The sequence below is a fragment of the Chrysemys picta genome, chromosome 13 (genome assembly GCF_011386835.1).
Source record: "Chrysemys picta bellii isolate R12L10 chromosome 13, ASM1138683v2, whole genome shotgun sequence".
Taxonomy (NCBI): domain Eukaryota; kingdom Metazoa; phylum Chordata; order Testudines; family Emydidae; genus Chrysemys; species Chrysemys picta.
Genome location: NC_088803.1, coordinates 53,101,177 through 53,123,506, shown reverse-complemented (window position 1 = coordinate 53,123,506; position 22,330 = coordinate 53,101,177). Strand labels below are relative to the sequence as shown.

Here is a 22,330-nt window from a genome sequence, read left to right as displayed (position 1 = left end):
GAGGCCAAGCTGTAACCCACCCTGGCGAGGGCAGGCGTAGCTGGTGGCGAGGGCAGGCGTAGCTGGTGGCTTTTGTGTTGCCGGTGCCTTGTGCCCCAGCTGGGGGGAACAGGCCTCGGGTGGCCCCCGGGTCCAGGAATGTCTCGTGAATGCTGAGCACTGATCACATCTCTGACTCTAATGCCAAACAGCGAGGTCAAGGCAAGGCCAGGCCCTGGGCAGCACCTCTCATCAGCTCTGATGCCCCCTCCCCTCCCTGTTCGCCTGCCTCCCACCTGCCGGCTGCCCGTAGGGATTTTGCACAGGCAGGAGTGATGTTGAGCTAGCCAGGGGCCTTTTATCCACCTCATCAGGGACGCTGACATCAGAGCCGGGGAAAGACGAGCTCTTTGCACCTGGCAGAGCAACAAAAGGGCTAAAGGAGCCACAAAGCGGCAGCGATTGTGTTGGGTTTCAAAGGGGACGGTCGCACTAACCCTTTCCCTTTCATCAGCCTGCGGGAAAGAAACCAAAACCTTCAGGCCCAGCTCCCGTCTCATCCCAGGAGCCCTGAGGAAAACGGTCTCTGAGCAGCCCTTCTCTCCCGTCCTGAGCCCTCTCTCTGCTCAGCCCTTGTTGGGCTACAGGGCGGCTGGCTCTGCTATTTCAACCCCCAGCACCTCTCTTGCCCCATCGCAAAAACAGGCTGGCCTCAAACGCCTCACCCCACTCGCCTTGTGCCGGAGGAGGAAGACACCCCCCCTCTGTACTTTCGCCCCACACTCAGTCCCACCCTGGGATCTCTGGCCATCATAAGAACATAAGAACGGCCAGACTGGGTCAGCCCAAAGGTCCATCCAGCCCAGTATCCTGTCTACCAACAGTGGCCAATGCCAGGTGCCCCAGAGGGAGTGAACCTAACAGGTAATGATCAAGTGATCTCTCTCCTGCCATCCATCTCCACCCTCTGACAAACAGAGGCTAGGGACACCATTCCTTACCCGTCCTGGCTAATAGCCATTAATGGACTTAACCTCCATGAATTTATCCAGTTCTCTTTTAAACCCTGTTATAGTCCTAGCCTTCACAACCTCCTCAGGCAAGGAGTCCCACAGGTTGACTGTGCACTGTGTAAAGAAGAACTTCCCTTTATTTGTTTTAAACCTGCTGTCCATTAATTTCATTTGGTGACCCCTAGTTCTTATATTATGGGAACAAGTAAATAACTTTTCCTTATTCACTTTCTCCACACCACTCATGATTTTATAGACCTCTATCATAATCCCCCCATAGTCTCCTCTTTTCCAAGCTGAAAAGTCCTAGTCTCTTTAATCTCTCTTCATATGGGACCCGTTCCAAACCCCTGATCATTTTAGTTGCCCTTCTCTGAACCTTTTCTAGTGCCAGTACATCTTTTTTGAGATGAGACCACATATGTACGCAGTATTCAAGATGTGGGCGTACCATGGATTTATATAAGATACCCATCCCCACCCATCACGATATCTCTGGCAGCCTGCGATTCAGAATAAGCAGGTGGGATGGGTCTGATGGGCAATTTTGACGCCCAGTGTGAGTTTTACCCTCCAGCTTTTCTATGACCCGCAGGGTGCAAACTGTGACTCCTGAGAACATCTCAAGAGAGCGACAGCAGCTCTGGGGGAAACGGAGACACCTCTGCTGCATTTGCTGTGTCTTTTGCTCTCTTGAGCATTGCTAATGCTGGAGGCGAATCCTCCCCCCTCCCCCCCGGAACGTAGCGCAGGGGCAGGCAGCAAAGCAAGGGCGATGCTGTTCAGAGGCCACAGGAGTAAAATAAAGTGACCTGAAGGAAAGGGCTGGAATTGTGTCTTTCCCAATCCTCCGCAGCCCCATGGCCTGTGTGCACTGCTGGGCATGCACGGAGCCCTTGGCACCAGCAAGGCTCAAAGCTCTTTACAAAGGGGGCGGGTGTGTGTGTCAATATTACAGTCCAGAATTGTCATATGGGGAAACTGAGGCACAAAGAGGGACAGTGACTTGCCCAGGACCACACACCAGGCCAATGGCCAAGACAGGCATGGAAGCCGGCTCTCCTGATGTCCCTTTCCATGTTCAATCCTCTGGACCCCAGCAATCCTGGAGGAGAGGCCTTTTCCTTAGAAATCAACTGTGCTCCCTGGAGGAGGCGAAAAGCCAGCGTACCCGCTGCATGGGTGTCAGGGCGTGGGGCTGCATCCAAGCGGAGCACCCTAGAGGTCATTTATGGTCTTCGGCATGTCATAAATAGAGGATCCACCAGAGGGCACCATTGCACAGGATTCAGCATCCCAGAGGCAGCCCTGACCCAGGGGCTGGTACCTTTGCTGCTCTGCTCTGGCTGTCAGCAGACCCAGGCCTGCCCAAAGCCCTGGTGGCAATGGGGCTCAGGCAGGGCCTTGGTGTCTTACCGCTCCCTTGCTCGCGTCCACGCAGGGACGGACACTCACACAGAAGCCAGACCCCCAGGGAATCAGGGACTTTGGCTTTACATTTTTAAAACAGTCCCGTTTGTGACAAACCTGGGACCTTTCTGCCACTTTTCACTCCTGGCGCGCCCCCTTCCCTGTTGCTTGGCTGCTTGTGAGTGATTCCAGACCCAGCCTCTCCCCTTAGGCCCCACTCTAGGCAGGGGGTTGCAAACACTGCCCTGGGGGCGCTCGTAACCTCCCCCAGCAGGAGTTGCTGCCATATTCCTCCGTGTGCAGGCTCTGGAGACGCTCCCGGCAAGGCAGGGGCTGGTAGGGTGACCAGATGTCCCGATTTTATAGGGACAGTCCCGATTTTTGGGTCTTTTTCTTATATAGGCTCCTATTACCCCCCACCCTCGTCCCGATTTTTCACACTTGCTGTCTGGTCACCCTAGGGGCTGGCCTCCAGCCTCAGGCGGCACTGTGGGGTGGGGTGGTGCACACAGCTGCTCCAGCTACAAGCACAGGGATCTGGGCCAAGGTGTTCTCTTCGCCGCACCTTCCTCCTGGTCTGCAGCCCCTGCAATTGCTGCCTTTGGCAGGATGACTGGTTGTCTCTTGAGCTCATTTATCCTCATTGCTTCCGTTGTTTCCCCTGGTATCTTGTCCCAGGTGTTTGTTACTCTGTGCAAGGAAGAGTCCAGCGCAGATTCCCTCGGCTCTAGTGTGGACAATGGATCTGCTGCGGCTGCTTTCTCAAGTGCCTTGAGCATCCCAGAGGCTCTAGAGTCGGCAGGCCTGGCTTCTCCTTGGGCTTCTCCTAGGGGAGGGTGACTGGTCGATCGTACGCTGCATTCCAGAGAGACGCTAATTGTGCTCCCGCACAATAGCGGCATCACCTGTCACATTCCCTATCCCTGAGATGAACACTGCCGCCCTGGACACTTGTGATCATTAGGTAGGAGCAGGAGTCAACCCAGCTGAAAGTCAACTGATCAGGGTTTTGTCTGTCCACATTGCCAGTGGGCCACCTTCTTCACTTCACATCCCAAACTCTGTTACACAGCTGCCAGGTTCCACCCGAGAGGTGGCTGCATTTCAGTGGCAAATTAAATTAACCCTATACAAAGTTTGCCAAGAACTTTGGGGATCCCTCGGGACAAAAAGGGGGATATAAATTGAAGTGTTACTTAGCGTTATTATTACTTCCAACGATACGTCATTTCCAGTGGCATTTAGCACATAGTCCCTTGCTGGGTTTCTTGATCCCTGACTAATTAGCTCACATTTCTCTTCATTGCCTGCTTGGCACCTGCAGGCCCATCAGATCCAGAGAGTGTGAAAACCAGAGCTGCATGCATAAAACTGAACACACACATACCCCCATCCTCCCTCTCCCACTCCTCCCCAACTACCAAGGCATCCCCTCACAGCTGCCCTGCCTCTGAGACCCTGGGCTTGTCTGGAGCAGGGAAATTGGCCCAGGGGTCAGCACACGGATGGAGTGACAGTGGGGCCAACCCCTAATGCAGGCACACTGCATCAGTACAGAACAGGGCTGGGCCTGGTGTCACTTCCCCCTCTTACACTCCTGCAGCACACCTACACTTGGCAGTTGCACTGGGGTCGCTCCATTGGTGCAAAATGTCTCTCCAGCATAGCCAGGGCCTTAGCAGACTTGAGACATGGGGGTGTTTGCCTTTTTTTTCATGTAACTGACCCCTCAACCCCCCTGCAGCCTTCTTCATCAGGAGAGACCAACACCCTCCCAATGGCAGATTCACCCCCGGAATTCCTGGTACACCAGCTGGGCCATCGAGCAGCAAGGACAGGAGCTGAGAACTGCGCAGAGAAAGGGAGGCCAGGAGGATCTCGAGGTCCTTACGAGCTGCCCCATCGTCTCTCTCACACACACCCCCTGAAGGAGCGAGGGCTGTTCAGTCCATCAGTGCCTACGAGAGGCTGCAGCTGGCCAACAAAGTGGCAACCTGCCCGGGATTCCAGGCAAACTGCTCGCTGCTCACTACAGCCAAGGTCCTGAGTCTGCCCAGCGCAGGAGGGGTTAACCAGGGCAGGCTCCACCAGGGAAGTGCTGATGATTCCAGGCAGCTAACACTATGTCCCACCTCATGGCCAGCTGGCTAGTCTGTAAGTGGCTCAATGGGGGGGTTTTCTGGGGCGGGTGGCTCTGACGGGCCAGGTTAGCGGCCTGGGGCTCAGAGTAAGCCCAGGACCCACTCACAGTTGCTAGCATGGCCACCCTCCAGCCGCAGGATCCATGCAGTGCGGCTGCTCCGGGGCACCAGTCTGCACGGCGCACCAACCCCCCCAGAGCAGCACCCCCTGGAATGCCAGGCGAGGCCCCACAGCCCACGGGGGCGTAGCTAACCCTGCTATTCTGCCCTAACGTGTGCAGGAGCTGGGCAGAGCTTCAGGGGCCCCTTGGATTGCGCTTTCCCTCTTGACCAGCCACCCCGGGCACGGCCCTGCAAATCCAGCACAACCCCCGGCTCCCGCCATGGCGCTGAATAGCCAGGCAACGGCGCCCTTCTGCCAGGCTAGCTCAGTGCCCAGGGCGGCCGCCTCCCACGCTGCTGGGATGTTCTCCCTTCTGTTTGGCTGAGGACAGGAGCTGGGAGAGAGGCGAGGGAGTCCACCCAGCTCTCCAGGGCTCTTGAATTAAGCCAACCGCAGAGTGGAGAAGAGGCTGCCAGGGCAAACTCCTCCCAGGAATGAATGGGACGGGTGGAGGGTGCTGGGAAGGGCTGGAGCATGCCCTCCTTCACAGACACCAAGGAAAAGGTCAAATGACTTGCAGTCCTGGGAGCGTCCCAGGAGCCGCCCCGGACCTGGGAACAGCGACTCGCCTGCACACCGACGCCTGGGTACAGGGATCGCTCTGTCCACATGCGCCCAGGGAATAGGGTCTCCCGGCTCCAAAGGGTCTCTCCTGTACCCTTGCGCGCTGAGTACAGTATCCTTGCACATGGAGGCGATGGACAATGGCTCTCTCCTGCACTGAGGCCCCAGGGTCGGGGTCTCCCTAGACCCAGCTGGGATTGGGCCTCCTTGGTTACACCCCCTCAGTTCGGAATGTCCCCCGGATCCCGAGGAAAGTCCACTCCATGCTAACGCTCAGTGAGTAAATCAACCCTGTTGCGGCATCTGGCGCCCCGGAAGGCTTGGGTGGGTGAGTCAGCCCCGGCGGATAACAGAGGCCAGCTCCCGTCAGGGCTGTGGTGCCCTTTGCCTGTCTATTGCCCTGTGAGGCGTCCCTGCAGCTGGGGCTGGAATTACACAACCCCCTCTGATGCAACTTCCTCCTTCTGAGCGCTTCTATTTACAACTCGGCTTACGAGGTTTTGCAACAACGTGCGGCGGAAATGCAGGCAGGCCTGGCGTTTCCAAAGCGAACAGTACCCTGCACCCCTCATTCCCTCGCCCCTGCGAAGTCACTGCAGGATTGGCCCTTCACAAGCTCCTCCTGCTTCAGCAAGAGGCCAAGCAACTCCCCCTTCAGCACAGGCGAGGAGCCTGCCTTCCAAACGGGGCTGAACCGCTGACTCAAGAGATGACCTCAAACAAGTCACTTTTAACCGCCTTGCACTTCAGTCAACCCAGCTGGAAAATTGGGTAAGGCCTCGACCTCCCTGCAGACCAGATGCTGCTTCTGAGCTGGGACAATTCGGATGAAAAGAAAGTCATGGCCCTTTTCCGGGCCCCTGGGAGCCAGGGAGGGGGCTACTGCGCTTCTGTCCCTGGCCCTTGGCTGCACCGTCCCATTCAGCCACCCACCTTCCTCCCGGGAAGCGAGCTATTCTTAGAGCCTGTCAAAGGGGCCGCAGGGCTAAGAACAGAGGGCTGCAGCCTGCAGAGGAAATGACTTGTTTGACACTAGCGCTTCGAGCGGAGCTTAGGGCTGGTGCTGTGACAGTCCCTGTCCCGGAGAGCGGACTGTGGAAACAGGCAGCCAGAGGATGGGCGAAAGGACGACCATACGCAATCAGCAATGGGGGAACAGGCACAGAGGGATTAAGTGACTTGCCCAAAATCACACAGGGAGTTTGCACAAGACCCAGACCCCCCCAGGCCAATGCCAGCACACGAGTAGCCTGCAACCTTCTAATCATACACCCACACTTGTCTGGTGCCTCCCCTCCGAGGAGCTCAAAGCGCTTCACAAAGAGCAAGACATTCTGTCTTGTAACACCAGTGGGTGGCTGGTCAGATCATTGTTCCCACTTTCTAGCTAGAGAAACGGAGGCAGCGATATCACACCAGAAATCAGTGGCAGAGCTCGCAACAGAACCCAGGTGTCCTGCCTCACAGCCCTGTGCCCTCACCTCCTGATCTACCTGTTCACACTTAGCTGCCCATACTTCCTTGGTTCTCCTGGCTAGTTACCCTCCCTTTGTTGTCCCGTACACGCCAGTATCACAGTTCTCATGGGCCTACAGGCCAGATCATGGGCCCAGGAAGAGAAATCACTGTAGAAAAAAAGTCTGAGGTCAGATTCTTTCCAGCTGGAACCCCCAATCCAGTCGGTCGTGGAAGCATTTCTAACCAACATGCTAAAGCAGGTAAGAGGAGCTGCTCTGTATGATCTGAGTTCGGTGTGGCTGGAAAGGGGTTAATCTATTGACTTTCCAAGCAGCAGTTGAAAAGAGGGAGTTTTGTGTGTAACGTCTCTCTCTGTGTCTCTTGTGCAATGGTTCTGTGTTCCCAGGGCTGAGATGCAGCTGTGGGGGTGGGACGTTAGCTCCACAAGGCAGCCGTGTGTGCTAGGGAGGGGGGGCTGAGTGTTTGTCTAATAGATCTGTGCCAAAGGCAGGCCGCCGGCCTGGGAAGGGCCTGCAGCCTCAGACAGAGAGGCGCCTGTGTACACCTGGGGAAGTTCAGGTTAAATAACTGCACATTCCTTAGCACACAGCTGATTGAAACATTAACAAACAGGCAGGCCGAGCCAGGCTCCAGATGGGCTGGGAGGGAGCCAAAGGGGAAAGAAGAACAGAGCAACTCAGGAGAGGGAACAGCCGGCTCCTCCACTGGGGTGTGTGTGTGTGTGTGTGTGGGGGGGGGGGGGGGTCCTGTTAACAGCAGAAACCTCAAAGCAAAACTGTTTTACCCCCCACCCAGAGCACAGGGGCTGTCTCTCCTCCACAGGGCTCCCAGCACCTGCAGGGGGGTTGGCACCTCAGCTTTACTTTTAATTGGAGGGGGGGCAAAGAAGAGAGAGAAAAAGTATGGTTTAATATCCTAAAACCAAATCCAAGCAGGGTGGTGAAAGTTTAGAAGACAGTGTGATGGAGGGGAGGGTCTCTGCAGAAGACAAAGGAGGTGCAGCTGCTAGGGGGATTTAATTTGGGTATGAGTGCTGGTGCATCCCAGACTTCTCTTTAAACCCAGTAGATACTGGAAGGGGGCAGTTAACACAGTCAAGATTGGACTCTCCTGGATCCAAAACTTCAGCTAAGCTGCTATAGAGGAAGGACAGTGAATAGATGGACTGAGGTGGTTCCCCCCCCCCCCCGGGGCTGTAACCAGGCTTGGATTTCATTGGGAAGTGTCACTGCACACACAGGGTATTTCCATTAATCATCAATTTATAGATGACAAAATAATAAAAATGTGTGAACTCCTGTTTGATTTAAGGCCATTTACTTCCTAGGTGGTGATGTGTTTTTAAAGTTAGAAAGCATTAGCTTTCTGACTCTCCACAGCTGTCATTGTAGTTACCACCACCTCTGGTGTGTCCCCCCCCCCCTTCCCAGAATTGTGATAATTGAAGCTCACAGGAGGTTAGAATAGACATTTTTATACCTCTGATAAAATATCAAGTTGAGTTCTGTCCACCTGGAGCAGTCACCCAAATTGGCTGACCCATCACTTTCTGCGCGGCAGCCAGGACATACGCCCGTCGGTTGGTACCGGCCCAATAGGTCCTTACAGGACCGAGATCAGCACTTGACCTAGGGAGTAACAGGGTTGGTTCCTGGCACTCTAGTGAGCCCTGACCCTCCCCAGCATCGCTATTACACTGCCCCGGAGAGGCATCAGGCAAGGGCAGGTGCAGAGCCTTTATTTACCTCTTCTGAGAGTCCCAGAATTTCACTCCAAAGTTGGACTTCCGTGACTAGCCAAACCCAGGCTGTAGTCGCTCGGGGTTTCGGCTTTGACGGTGAATCAGGGCTAACATTACTGCAGGCATGCCTGGCTTTATGAAGTGATTCAGTAAACAAACCGGTTTGCACCCACAGCCCTACAATGTACTAGTGCTGGTCACAGAGCCGAGTCCGGCAAAGCACCATGTAAAGCCGTGTTCAGAAGGGCCCCATTGACTGGTGGGGGCAGAGGGGAGCCAGGGCACAGGAACTACAAAAGGAGACAGTTCTCCATAAACAATCAGCATTTGTTTAATAACAAAAACTCCAACTATTGTAGAACAATATTCTCGGTAGCATCATTGTAATATACAATACAGGGAATATTCTCAGCAATCTGAGAAGGATACAGGTTTAGGTTTGGGGTTTTTTGTATAAAGTTAAGAGTCTCCCACACAGAAAAGTCTCAAGAGTCTTTGATTTCGCAGCAGCAGCTGAAGCACCAGGGCTGTTGCAAATAGCCCCGGTCCTGGTTCCTGTTCCTCCTTCCAGGATCCCAGAAGGCTCCACACGCAGGCGAACAGGAGGGCTCAGCACAGACTCCCCATCCTCATCTCCTTCAAGAGGCTCGCCAGAGCGCTCCCTTCAGACGACTCCTGGGGAGCTGGGGGGGCACCAGCCAGACCTACTGCTCCTCAGCCCAGCAGTGCTCCATGCTCCCAGGCAGGCTCTCAGTGGCAGAGGATGCTGTCGCTGGCACTCACGCAGGCAGCCTGCTGGAGCAGAGAGGAGGCAAAGGGTAAATCACACGTCTGGGGCCATGGGCCTGTTCAGTCTCCTGGCCCCAGGGCAGCACCTGTCCCTTACGGCAGGCTTCTCCCCCTCCCCATTTCGTGCCTTCAGAAGAAAGGCCACTGCCCAGCACCATAATGCTGCATAGGGACCTGCCTGACCCAGCTGGGGTCACTCCAGTCCTCCTGCAACCAGGCCAGGCCTTTTACAGTCACAGCCCTCCAGACCTAGGCAGAGACTCTTCTCAATCCTTCTCCCCACCCCTATTAGCCTTTCCTAGGGCAGGAGGCTCCAGGGGCTGGCTGCACTGGGCCTCCCCAGGCCTAGGAGTCAGCTCATGGGAACTGATACCAGCAAAGGCAAGTACAGCCGCTCCGTCCCCAGGCACTGCTATGGGGAAGCCCACAGCAGGCTGGTCAGGCCACCCCAAGGGAAGGGAATGACATTTCCCGACACAGGAGCAGGGCACCTCAACGGGGGGGAGAAGAGACAGGAGAGAAGCAGGAGACCCTGGAGCCCGGCACAGGTGTGGGGGACCCCAGGGGCACAAAGCCCAGGTCAGATGGCAGGAGAGGGGCGCAGTCAGGGAAGCGGGCAGAGGGACTCAGAGCACGAGAGCGGGGAGGGGAGGGGGGCCCCGGAGCAGCCGTCTCACCTCCGCGGAGCCGCCGGGCTCCCCGTCGGGGCCGCCCCCCAGGGGCTGGCCGCGGGCCGGCGGGTGCTGCAGCTCCAGCTGCAGGTCCCAGATGTAGTCGATGACGTGCTGCAGGATCTCCACCTTGGAGACGCGGCGGTGGCGGGGCAGGGTGGGCACCAGCGCCTGCAGCCGCGAGTAGCAGCCCTTCATGTCGTAGAGTAGCGAGGCGGCGGCGGCCGCCTGCTCCGCCTGCTCCAGGAGGGGCAGCCCCCGCGGGGAGCCGCCGCCGGCCCGCGACAGCGACACGCTTTGCTCCGAGAGGCAGCGCACGGCCTCGCCCGCGCCCCCGCCCAGCCGCACCCGCTTCAGGGCGCAGCTGGGCCCGGGGGAGGCGACGGCGGGGCTGGCGACCTTCATGCTGGGCTGGGCACGGGACGATGATCCGGCGGCGGCAGGACCCTGCGAAGAGGACTAGCCGGCAGCGGGCCGCGCCGGCTACTTATAGAGTGCGGGGCCCTGGGGGGCGGGGCCAGCTCCCTTCCCAAGCAGCCAATCCGATCGGGCCTCCTTCAGGGGGCGTGGTTTCCAGCCCCCTCTCCGTCCTTCTGTCCGCCGCGCGTTCGGAGAGGGTTTTAAAGGGACAGTGACGGGCAGAGACAAACGGGTTTGGGGGCGGGAGGGTTTCACGTGCGTGGGGAGGGGGGCGGCGCGCAGGTGGAGGCAGCTTGGGGGCATTTGGCTGAGAAAGGGGGAGGATTAAAGGAATGTGGCAAGCCCTTGGAATAGCTTTTTAACGACCGTTCCGACACCGCCCCCCAACTTATTGGCAAAGTCTTCCCCCTCCCCCCGCAGACAAATCCAGCTGCCCCACGGCGGGGCAGAGACAGACACCCCCCCCACCACACCCCCCCGCATGCAACAGGGAGCAAACACTGCGGGGGGAGGGAGGGGGCATTGCACAGGTCCCTGCAGCAGCAGAAGATAAAGGCCAGACTGAATCAGAGCGCTGGCCCAGATCCCTGCCGCCCCAGCACCGGGCTGGGAGCGGGCGACCCTCAGCCCAGGGGCGCTGGGTGCAGGCCCCGCGGTGCAGCGACGGATCGCTAATGGGGGATCCGTGGAGTGGGTGCGCGCAGTCACCTAGGCCATTCCCGGGGCGGCGTTGCCGCCTCCCCGGTTTGAACCCCGCCGGGAGGGACAGGCGAAGCGCCGGCCGCCGGCACGGGGGCGCTTGTCCCGCAGCGCCCCTGGGTTTGTGCAGCGCCCTCCTTCCCCGCTCGCGTGGCAGGGGCTTTTTGCACCCCCCCCGGGTTGTTTTTCCCCGGGCGGTGGCGCTTTGCAGCCCCCTCGTTGCAGATTTTCTCTGCGCCCCCCCCCTGTTCCCACCGCCGCCAGCCCGGGCTCCGCGCCCCCGCCCCCTCCGCAGCCTGGGTCTGTGTCTAAACAAGCTGCTCAGACCGTTAGACGCCAGGGCTGTGACGTCACCCATTCATAAAACCCTGAGTGCTGTCAGCCTGGCGCCTCCCGGGCGGTGCCCATGGCGACCACAAACAGGGAGCCGCCGCCGCCCCCAATCACCTGCAGCCTGGGCCGGGCCTGAGAACCGGCCCCGGCCCGGCGGTCATTTATCACCTTGCAAGGCAGGAGATTATCGCCCCCTCCCCCTCGCACCTGCACCCCCGCCCCCAGCCGCTCGCAGGGCCCCGTGCACCCCCATACACCAGCTTCGGGGGCTGGCGGGGGGGGGCTCCTGACCTCCCCTCCCCAGGCTTCAACTAGCTCATCGCGCTGGCCCTGGCAGCCCCCCCCCCGGCTTGGATTGGGGGGCGGGGTTGGCTGGGGGGGTTGTTTTCTAATACAAGGAAATATATATTTCTTTACATGCAAAAAATGGAGGAAGTGGTCAGGAGCCTGCCTGGTGTCAGGCACCGTGTCGCCCATGGTTAGTTCCTTACACATCTGTCACTGGTGTTCACAGCGCTTTCCAGGCACCCATCTGTTCAGTCTGATGACACTACAGGAAACAGATCATTAGTCCCGCTTGACCGATGGGGAAACTGAGGCACTGAATTGGCAGGGCCAGGAACATGTGACTCACATCTCCTGACTCCCAGGCCAGTGCACTATTCAAAGACCACCGTCCTTTTTATCCTGTTATGTGTTAGAGCTGTATTTTATTTGCAGCTAATCGATAGTCTAGCTTCTATAGGTTCTTATACTACGTTCATCCCCATAGCATCTGAGCGCCTTGCAGGAGTGCGTTAATCTGTGTTGTCATGTGCTTGTTCTGTCCTGTGCCCGGCTCAGAAGTGTGTGCAGTGGGGTGTTGTGTTTTGGATTTCTTTCTTCTTTTTTTTAATGACTACACATATATCTGACCTGGGCCCAGGGTAGGTGCACATAGGGATGTACGTTTATGTTGGAGAAGGCAAGTTAAAAACATGTGCCTTGTACTTGAGGTAGAAGGGGGTGAGATTTGGGATGGTCTCATAGACTTTAAGGTCAGCAGGAACCATCATGATCATCTAGTCTGACCTGCTGCACATCACAGACCACAGCACCTCGCCCATGCACTCGCAACAGGCCCAGAACCTCTGGCCTCAAATCTTGATTTAAAGATTTCCAAGTTACAGAGAATCCCCCATTTACTCCGTTCCCAACCCAAATATGGCGATCAACTAGACCTTGAGTATGTGGTTGAGACCTACCGGCGAGACACCTGGGACAGGTCCTTAGTTCCTGGGGCGTTCGTCCCGTTGTGTGGGGCCAGCCCCCAAGGAATCTCTGTCTCCTGCACAGAAGAGTGTAATGAGTCCCACTGCGCCAGAGGAGAAAAACTGGCAAGCGCCGTCTACATCTTGAACCTTTCGGCTGTTTTAGTGACACTGGACCCAGGTCATTGAGTGCCTTGACATAAGGACTGGGACATGGGTCCCCATGGGGTTCTATTCCTGCACATTGGGAAGAGCAAATATGCCAAATAAAAGCCGTTGACGTCAGATTTTCAAAGGCCCTGAGCCCTGTCTCTACCATTCCCCCCCCCCACACACACACACTTTTTCACACATACATTTGGGCTTGCACAAAATCTGGACTGTGCATAAATTGCACATACGTCCCTATATTGGCTGATCAGACGCCGGGTGCCTGTCCCATCGGCCTGTAAAAACTGTAAGAGCAAAACTGACAAGAGGGGCCAGGGTGGCGGTGTTGCGAGATTGGGAGTTTAGGGCTCACCCTGCACAAAAGAGGCATTTTGGATTCCCAGTTGTTTAGACTGATAGAAGCTGTTTCTCGCTGCACATGCCTTCCTGGGGTTGTCTTTACCAGACACCCGCAGCATTGCCAAGGCTGTTCCTCCTACACAAGGCTGCTTCGTGGGTCAAATTGTGATGCTACACATTTTATCTTTTACATTTTTATGGCCTGACACGGCCTGGGACTCAGGAGACGTTGCTCCTGTTTATTTTTGGTAGGAGGGGGATTTTCACGTTATTTGTTTATTTGGCAGTTGTAGATGACTCAGTGTTTTCATCTCCCTCGACTCCCCCAGCGACCTCTGTGCTAACTTCTCTGCAAGATGCGTCAGGATGAGGAGACAGGACCTGCTCCTGGAGGCAGAGCTAACTTTAGGCACAGGCAGTGCGAACCACTTCATGGGGCCCTGGCTGTGTGGGGGCCCTGGCCGCTTGCTGGCGGTCAGACTGGAAAGGAGTGGCCTGCTTCGCGGCTGGCTTGACCTCTTCCTTGGACAGCAGAGCCAGAGAAGGCTCATGACTCACCCCCCCCACGGCAGTAGTTTGGGGCGCTGGAGGGGGTCACTGCAGCACCTGCTCTGGTTAAGGATCTGCCAACATTTCCATGATTGCGCCTCGTTTTCGGAGGTTTGGAACTTGGCTGGACTTTGCCTGGATTGAGACTTGGCATCCGTGGAAGGAGCCTTGGACCCAATTAGGGTGCCAACCCTCCAGGATTGGCCTGGAGCCTCCAGGAATGAAAGATGATGTCATGTGATGAAATCTCCAGGAATAGGGCCAACCAAAATTGGCAACCCGAGACCCGATACAACAATGCGAGGAAAGCTCCGCTCTGATCCTTTCTGTCCGTGGCGGTGTGGAAAGCCCCTCGCCCCGCAGAGATCCCGACGGAGGAACTGGAACCGGCTGTTGGAAAGTCTGCTCCTTTTCCACGGGGGTGCGGATGGAAACAGGCCCAAGAATAGAATTCACAAGAAAGAAAACTGCCCCACCTAAAGACCGGTGAGGCTGAACTGAAATGCATGCAGCGCTGTGACTGCTCCTTCTGCCTTTCTCAGCCACGCCGTCGGTTCCTGGCCGTCTGTCCCGGAGACGCTCCTCGCCATCCAGCAGCGGTTCGTGCCCACCCTGCAGAGTCCCAGAATGGCAGGCAGTGGAGAGGGCATGGTCCGGCCAGGCTGGGACTCTTCACGACTGTGGGCCCGATTCTCCCCACCCGGCACCGGTCTAGGGGCCAAGAACTGTGTGGAACAGGCAGCGTTTCACCATAACGACTCCACGCGCCTCAGGGCAGGGGGAAGCAGGTCCCATCCGTAGAGCTGTGAGTGCGGGGCTGCCAATCAGTATCCGGGGGAGGGGGTGCCACTGTGGATCGAGCTCAGCTCCAGGAGACTGTTCCTGACGTTACCCCTCGGTTCGATCTGGCTTGGCCTCGCCTACAGACAAGTCGTGCCAATGGAAATCAGATTAGAAACCAACCTGGGTAAATCGAGGCAACTGCTGTGTCTAGCCCAGGCCTGCATGTCGCCCCTGTGTTTCCCCAGGCAATTCCTTACTCTTTGCACTCAGTGGGTGCTGCACTATGCAGGCCAAGTGCAAAGACGACGGCCCCCTCTTGTGCTGCGTGTCCAGCCCCGCTGACCCACGTACAACCCACTTCCCCACCGAGAGCCTCGCTAGACCCCAGTGCACCGTACGGGCCGGTGCAGCGTCGCGCTGAGCCCAGCAGAGCAGGCGTGGGACGTACAGGCGCACGTGAAGCAGCAGCAGGCAAGGAGTCTGATCAGCCCCCCAGTCTATGTAGAACGAATCTATTCGGTGTCTGTCTCCGCGTCTCCCGACAGGACAGTGACATCGGCCACTCACAGATGTGGCCCACATGTGTGGACGCTGACATGCTGGCACATCTGCCCCCCACCTGACACCAATACAACAATACAACCATCACTGGGGGGCAGGGGGCGTCTGCATCCTGCCTCTAACCTTATCCGGCAGCAGTTAGATCCCTGCTGGCGGAGCAGGGAGCCGGTGTGGGGTGGCCACAGACGAAGGGTCCCGTTCTCCAGCTCCCGCAGCCAGATGCCTTTTGTCGCACAACCCTGCAAACATCAGGCTGGTGTATGAGGACATCCATCGTCCCACGAGAACAGGGCAAGCATGCCGCTGCTTTGCATTCCCCTAGACACATGGCCAGTCGGAGCAGCATGAACAGAACAGGGCATCCAGGGCGCAGAAGTTGAGGGTGGCAGAGCCGAATCTGGCCATTTCTCGTGATTCCTGTGCTCGGCTACAGGGACCAGGGGAGCCCCTTGCGGGTTCACTTGAACCATGAAAGACAAGATACCAGGCTCGAAAGGCGCACGGAAGGCTGCGGCAGAGTGGAGCAGGCAGCACGGCCTGGCGGTCAGAGCAGCGGGCTGGGAGTCAGGATGGCTGCGTGCTCGTTCTGCTGCTGCCACTGACTGGCTGCATGACCTCGGGCCAGTCAGTTCATCTCTCTGCATCTCACTTGCCCCCTCTGTCCAAAGGGGACGGTGATCTCTACCGCAGAGCGAGGGGGGGAGGGGCGGTATTGCAAGTGCTTTGGGTGCACTGGGCGGAAAGTGCTATAGGCAAAAAAACCCCATGAATCATTGTTTATATTGCAGCAGCCCTGTGTGCACGGCGCTGGACAAACACAGACCAAAAGACAGGCCCTGCCCCAAGAGCCCCCCCTCGAAGCATTCATTACTATCACAGGATCCCAGCCTTGCTGTGCCTCACTTTCCCCAACTGCAGAATGGGGCTATTGCTATATTTACGCACTATACATGAGGTGCACGAGGCTCACGTCATGCACTCATCAGTGATGTGTGTACCGGGCAGTCAGCGGCTCCCTGCCCTGGGAAGGGGCTCCAGAAACGGAGAGTCGGATCAATATTCTCGACTCCCCAGCCCAGAGCAAGGTTTTCCATTTCCCAGGCAGTTTGAACCCACTGAGCTCATACAATCCGGCCCCGGCTCCTGCAGAAAGCTCCAGGCTCTTTCACGAGTCTCCGGCTTTCACTCTTTTCAAAAGCAGCTTAGATAAGGATCTGCGCCCCGGCCTGCTCACAAGACACTCAATGAAAACTGGGGGGGCAGTAAAGAAAAAGCCACTCCGAACTGCAGCCTCCCTCCCCCATTGCGCGCGCGCACACACACACACACACACACACACACACACACACACACACACACACACACAAATATAATATTTCGGCCTCTCCCCCCTCCCCCTCCCGCTCCAATTCCCCCTTGAATGTGTGGCCTGTAAACCAGATGAACCAGAGCCCAGCTGTGCGGCGGTATTGTTGGCTCCAGCAGGAAGTATTGATAGCCTCTGCAGCTGAACAAAGCCTGAAGAGGTTAGAATAGGGAGCCCCAGACAGAGCGGCTCCAGCCCAGCTCTCTCCCACAATCCCGCACTGATCTCCCATTGTTCTCCCGCTGCCCTCCGCTGGCTAAGTGGTGACCTGGACTGGACAGGCTGCCAAGACAACAGGATGTGAAAGTTAAAGGTGTTATCGCGGGAAGGTAGAGCCCAGGCGCCTTCACACCCAAATTCCGGGGCTAGGAGATGGCTCCTTTCCTTGGGACTGGGCAGCACGGGGCTCCTTCCAGCTCCACACTGTCTGAGCAGGTCAGTGGCAGTCACCCTGGGGTGGCCCCGGCCCTGCCATTCCTTCACTAGCCCCCGTCCTCGGGCAGCTGGGGATTAGAAAACACTGTGGTGTGTGGGGGACGCTCACTCCCACAAGTCATCCAGAAGGAATCTGTCTTCCTTGCCCCGGGCCTGACAGCAACTCCGGCCGCCAAACCTCCCGCAATGCAGCCCCGGTCGATGCGGCCGGCGAGCGCTGCGTGTTGATGGGGGGGGCTGTGGCTGCTTCCACCGTTGTTGGGGTAGCGAATTCAGTTATCTTGTGAGATGAGTGACTGCTCAGCTGGATTGCACCCCCCACTCGCACGCACCCCGTGATACCCCCATGTGCCAACCCCCAGGGCTGGTGGGAGCCTCCCCTGAGGGAGAGGTCACCCTCTCCTTGTAGCATGTCCCATCAAACGCAATAACGTCCTGAGCAATGGTTCGGCAGCCAGCGGAGCTTCCCCCAGCCCTCAGTGAGGCTGGGTCTCTGGTGTCCATACGGGCTGTAATCAGGGGGTGCCCACCTCCCCAGACACAGCTCAGTATGTGCGTGCCTCTGCACACACACGTCACTGTGCCTCAGAACCACTCACCCACCTTTGCACTCCTCGTGCTTCACTCGCACGGCTTTGCACGCGTCCCCGTGCCTCACACCAGAGACACTCTCATCCTCCCCGGCACATTTGCTGCACGCCCCCCTGCGAGCGCCGAGCCCCCCCCGGGCCATACACACAGGGCTTGCTGGTGAGAGGCACTGACGGGATGTGCGCAGCCTGCCCCCAGCCCGCCGCCTCCCTCCAGCAAGGCTCTGCTCACTGAGCCAGAAAATGATCTGCTTTAAAATGACTCAACTCTGCAGAGCTCAGGTTGGGAAGGGACAAACAGGTACGTAAGGGCTAATTACTGAGCGCACTCAATCCATCTCCCTGCCGCCCTGTGCAGGGACAGCTGGACACAGGAGGTTTGGGATTAATCTGGCTACTCTCGCAACCAAAAGGTGCGCTGGCTGCTCCCCTCCGGCCTGCCTCCCCGATGGCTTCCTAGTGGCCACGCTAATCATGCCAGTGACAGCTGTGCGTGCCGCTGACTCCTCTCGTCCCCGGCCCGCTGGCTGACCGGGATCGGCCGGCCTGGAGCAGGTGTGCGAGTGAAGGGCAGCAAAGCAGGCCTGGGGGGGTTGCACCCTCCCCCCGCTGCAGGGCCTGTGGGAAAATCGGCAGCATGTCCGAGAGCCGGGGGTGGGGGAGAGAAAGTGTGCAGGCGTTTCCTGTGCAGCCGGGTTTATTTTAGCCCAGCCCTGCAGAAGAGCTGCCTCCATCCTGCATTCACAGCCAGGCCAGTCCCAGGCACCTGCTGCAGGGGTGGGGCGGGGCAGGGGGCAGGAGCTGTGAGTCACAGCAGCAGGGCACTCCACGGCCGACTGCTGCCTGCCAGGTGCCTGGCAGGACGGGCTGCCCGCTTGGGAGGCAGGTCAAGGACTCAGACAGAAGGCAGAAAAACATCTGGGCAGGGCAGAGTGTGGGGAGGGGGCAGGGTCCATGGGGGAGGACGGTTGGGAGAGACAGGCTCCCATTTACCTTTAACCCGCCCCCCTGGCACCTGTGCCCCCAGGTGTGTGGAGGCCCCTGGCTGGAAGTGGAGACTCAAGTGGACGTAGTTTTCTCAGGCCAGCCCTGACCTGGGGCTGGGGATACACTCAGGGGCACCGGTAGCAGGAAACGGGCACGATTCCGCCCATCCATACAACAGCACCGTCCCGGTCAGATCGGTCCTGGAGCAGCCGCGCCCAGCTTGGCTGCAGCACTGCCTTCTGCATCTCCCAATGCACCTCTCCCAGTTCCTTCTGCATCTCCCAATGCACCTCTCCCAGCGCCCAAGCATCTCTCAGCTTGGCTGCAGCACTGCCTTCTGCATCTCCCAATGCACCTCTCCCAGTTCCTTCTGCATCTCCCAATGCACCTCTCCCAGCGCCCAAGCATCTCTCAGCTTGGCTGCAGCACTGTCTTCTGCATCTCCCAATGCACCTCTCCCAGTTCCTTCTGCATCTCCCAATGCACCTCTCCCAGCGCCCAAGCATCTCTCAGCTTGGCTGCAGCACTGCCTTCTGCATCTCCCAATGCACCTCCCACAGCGCCCAGCCGTCTCTCCTGCAGCACTGCCTTCTGCATCTCCCAATGCACCTCTCCCAGCGCCCGGCCGTCTCTCAGCTTGGCTGCAGCACTGCCTTCTGCATCTCCCAATGCACCTCTCCCAGCGCCCAGCCGTCTCTCAGCTTGGCTGCAGCATTGCCTTCTGCATCTCCCAATGCACCTCTCCCAGTGCCCAGCTGTCCCTTGGGTCCCTTCCAAATGCAAGGAAGTACTTGGTGCCCGGGCAGCCCGTTCAGGCTCCTGCAAGTCCCTCATTCAAGCCTGGGCCACCCAGCCCAACTCCATGGAGTGTCTTGCCAGCTTGTCAGGGTATCTGGATTGGCCAGCTGGCCAAACTACGCAGGTCCCTATATCCCCCCCACCCTCCCGGCTCAGGTCTCTGGGGCGGACCAGCAGCGAAGGAACAGAAGATCCCCCCTAGGCAGTGCTGCACGGGCTGTTTGCAAGCAGGGCTGGGGAAATCCCCCTGCTCCTGGGCTGGGCTGGCGGTGGAGGATGCAGGGAGCCTGGCTATTGTTCTGCTCCAAGTCTCTTGCTGACCCGTAGCAGCTCGGGCCAGGCCTGCCCGGCACAGCACCAAACCCATCTGCTGCGGCCGCGAGCCGAGCCCGGCTGTGCTCTTTTCAGCTGTCTGTCTTTGCTCCCTCGCTCACACCCCCGGGTTCCCAGGGCGGGTACTGCCGGCAGGGCGGCCCCTCCATTCACACGGCCCAGATGCGCGCCTGGTGGGTGCCCTGTTCCCACACAGGCTCTCAAAGCCGCTAATTAGCCCCCATCTGCCAGCAGCAGCCGCGGCCGCAGCAGCCCACCGCCGGTGGCATGTGAGGGGTTATTGAGGAGTGGGGCATTGTGTGCAGGAATGCCTTTCACTGCCGGAGCCGCGGCCTGCGGAGCAAGGCGGGCTGTGCAGCCGAGACAGGAACAATGCCAAAGGGCCTGACTCCGCTCACTGTCCCTCCAGCCCCGCTTAGCTCGGTAGCCGGGCTCATGGCACATATTAGCCTCATGTCAAAGGGCCAAAGGGTCAAGTCGTAGCCCTCTCCCTACTAGGAATAATTGGCCTGGTCCGAACCCAGCTCACCTCCCTGTGCTGCCCCCAGAAGCCCATTTGGCTGATGCTCACGTCGTTTGGTCACAGCACACAAGGGGCTGAAATCCCCCTGGCCAGCTCACACCCCTCCACCCAGTGCTCCACAGACCTGAGAGACACAGGCAGGTAAAGTGAGCCCCAAATGGGGGAGCCGGGAATGCTGCAGCTCTGATGCACATTCGCTTGATGGCCTTGGGACAAGTCACTGCACCACCCCGTGCCTCAGTTTCCCCATCAGTTACAAGGGGATAATAAAACTGGCTTAGCTCCTGGGGTCACTGTGGGGCTCCATTCGCGAATGCTCGCACAGCGGAGGGCCAACCTCGTCACTGGTGGGCACCCACTGAAGTCAGTGGCGTTACGTGATGATTCATCCGGTCCCCACAGTGCTAGCTCATGGTGGTAACTGGAAGGGGATTGCCGGTGGGAATCCAGCTGCATTTCTCCTGGCACTGGCCTGGTGCAGAGGGGGATCTGAGTTCGGGTGACGATGCCAAGCTGCGGATTCTTCCACATTGTGAATGGTGGGGCCTAGATGCTACATGAGGAACCCATGCATGGATACCCCAGGGAAAAAACACCTACAACTACACCCACCCCTCCGTGACCATGCCTGGATTTGACACATGAGTCACTGGCGCTAGGCACAGAGCGGTGGGCGGGAGGGGAAGAGCAGAAGACTTGGACTGCAGTGCTGGCTGGCTGGGAGGGCACTTCCAACCCTAGAGCCAAATTCTCAGCCTACCTGGGCATGTACCCGGTGCACACAGTCCCCGTGATTGTGCATGAAACTTGCAACTGCGTGTGCCTTCTGCATTGTGCAGCTCTCCATCCAAGCGCCTGGGGGAAAGCGGGCAGCCTGGGACCCAGCCGACCATGAACTGCAGGGAAGTGGCCAGCCCAGAGGTCATCATTGTTCTGAACTTGGAAAGGGTAAACATCGAATGAAAGAATGGCCTTTGCTGTGTCACCCAGGGGCCCAGCCCCTGTCCCAGATACGGTGCTGCCCTGACAACCTCAACCTTTTCCAGGCCACCCACTAATCAGGGAGCTTGACTTTCCGGTGTTGGCTGGGGGTCAGCAAATGCTGCTGGTGGGTGCCTTTGGGGGTCTGGGGAGTGAATGACCCTGCTTCGTTTCTCACCGGGGATGAAAACCTGCTGGCTCCGTGGGCTGGGACATGAGCTGGCTGGGCTCAGCTCTGGGGCCTGGGGGAGACGTGGCTGCAGCACAAGCCCACCCTGGATGGGTCTCCTTTCCCAGGAGAGAGGCTAAGGGCTCAGGGGGGCCACAGGGCAGAGACCTCTTGCCAGGCCGCTGGAAACGTGGCTTCCCTGGCTGCAGCTGCTCTATGGCTGGAGGGTCCCTCTCACCAAAGCCACAATCCCAGGGCTCTGCTCTGCCACCAGCCCCCCCATCCCACTCCTTGGCTGGCTGCTGGGCTGGAGGACAGGGCTCGGGAAGTGCCCAGAGTTCCCCGTGCGTCTTCTCCAGCCTGGCCACCAGGGCCGGTGCTACCATTAAGGCAAACTAGGCGGTTGCCTAGGGCGCCAAGATTTGGGGGCACCAAAAAGCGGTGCCCCCAATTTTTTTTACGGCGTTCCTACGCCCCCTCCCCGAGCGCGCAGTCGCCGCTCCACTTCTCCCGCCTCCCAGGCTTGCAGCGCCAATCGGCTGTCTGGCGCCGCAAGCCTGGGAGGGGGGGAGAATTAGAGCGGGGGCGAGCTGGGGTGGGGAGCTGCCGGCCACACCCCGTGCCCCCCCCGCCCCCCCACAGGCAGGCAGGGCAGTTCCTGCCGTGCGGTTCTCACCAGAGACTGGAAGCAGTTCATAATGCGCCGAAGGCCCCAAGCTGCCACCTGCCTCCATGTTGGGGAACTGGTCCGGGCACCACCGAGCTCCCTGGTGAGAGTGACACAGCCCAGCCCCTCCCTGCCAGGTGAGTGCAGCGGGGGGGGGGGGTACAGTGGATGTTTCAGGGGCAGCAGATGGAGAACGTGAGGGTGCAGGAGGCTGGAGAGGAGTAGCTGCGTGTTGTGAAGCTACTTCCAGGGACAGCCCCAGTCCCAGCCGCACACAAACCTCCTGGCCAGGTGGAGCAGCCAGAGCCCCTCGCCTCCCGGTGCCAGGGGAGGGAAGGAATCAGAGAGGGAGGAAAGGGGAGCTCCAGAGAGCCGGGAAGCCCAGAGGCCAGGGAGTGAAGGAATCCAAGGTGGTGCGGAGGAAGA

At 58.5% G+C, this 22,330-nt stretch overlaps 1 protein-coding gene across 2 annotated transcripts; it reads right to left on the bottom strand.

Annotated features, from left to right (window-relative positions):
* Nucleotides 1–8,805: 8,805 nt before the first annotated feature.
* ID1 (inhibitor of DNA binding 1) lies at nt 8,806–10,534 on the bottom strand. 2 transcript variants are annotated; one of them, XM_005304893.5, is made up of 2 exons: nt 9,957–10,534; nt 8,806–9,285 (listed from the first exon to the last, which is right to left on the bottom strand). In XM_005304893.5, the coding sequence occupies exons 1-2, from the start codon at nt 10,353–10,355 to the stop codon at nt 9,241–9,243; spliced, it is 444 nt and encodes a 147-aa protein (XP_005304950.1). In that variant the 5' UTR covers nt 10,356–10,534; the 3' UTR covers nt 8,806–9,240. The 2 variants fall into 2 exon arrangements, with proteins under 2 accessions (XP_005304950.1, XP_005304951.1); XM_005304894.5 differs by having other exon boundaries at nt 8,806–9,282; nt 9,957–10,533.
* Nucleotides 10,535–22,330: the final 11,796 nt, after the last annotated feature.

Bases quoted from the DNA above. Each gene is read 5' to 3' on its own strand.
- ID1 (XM_005304893.5), bottom strand. From the start codon at position 10,355: ATGAAGGTCGCCAGCCCCGCCGTCGCCTCCCCCGGGCCCAGCTGCGCC. The intron at 9,286-9,956 runs GTGAGACGGCTG...TCTCTGCTCCAG, and splicing joins AGCCCGGCGGCTCCGCGGAG to CAGGCTGCCTGCGTGAGTGC.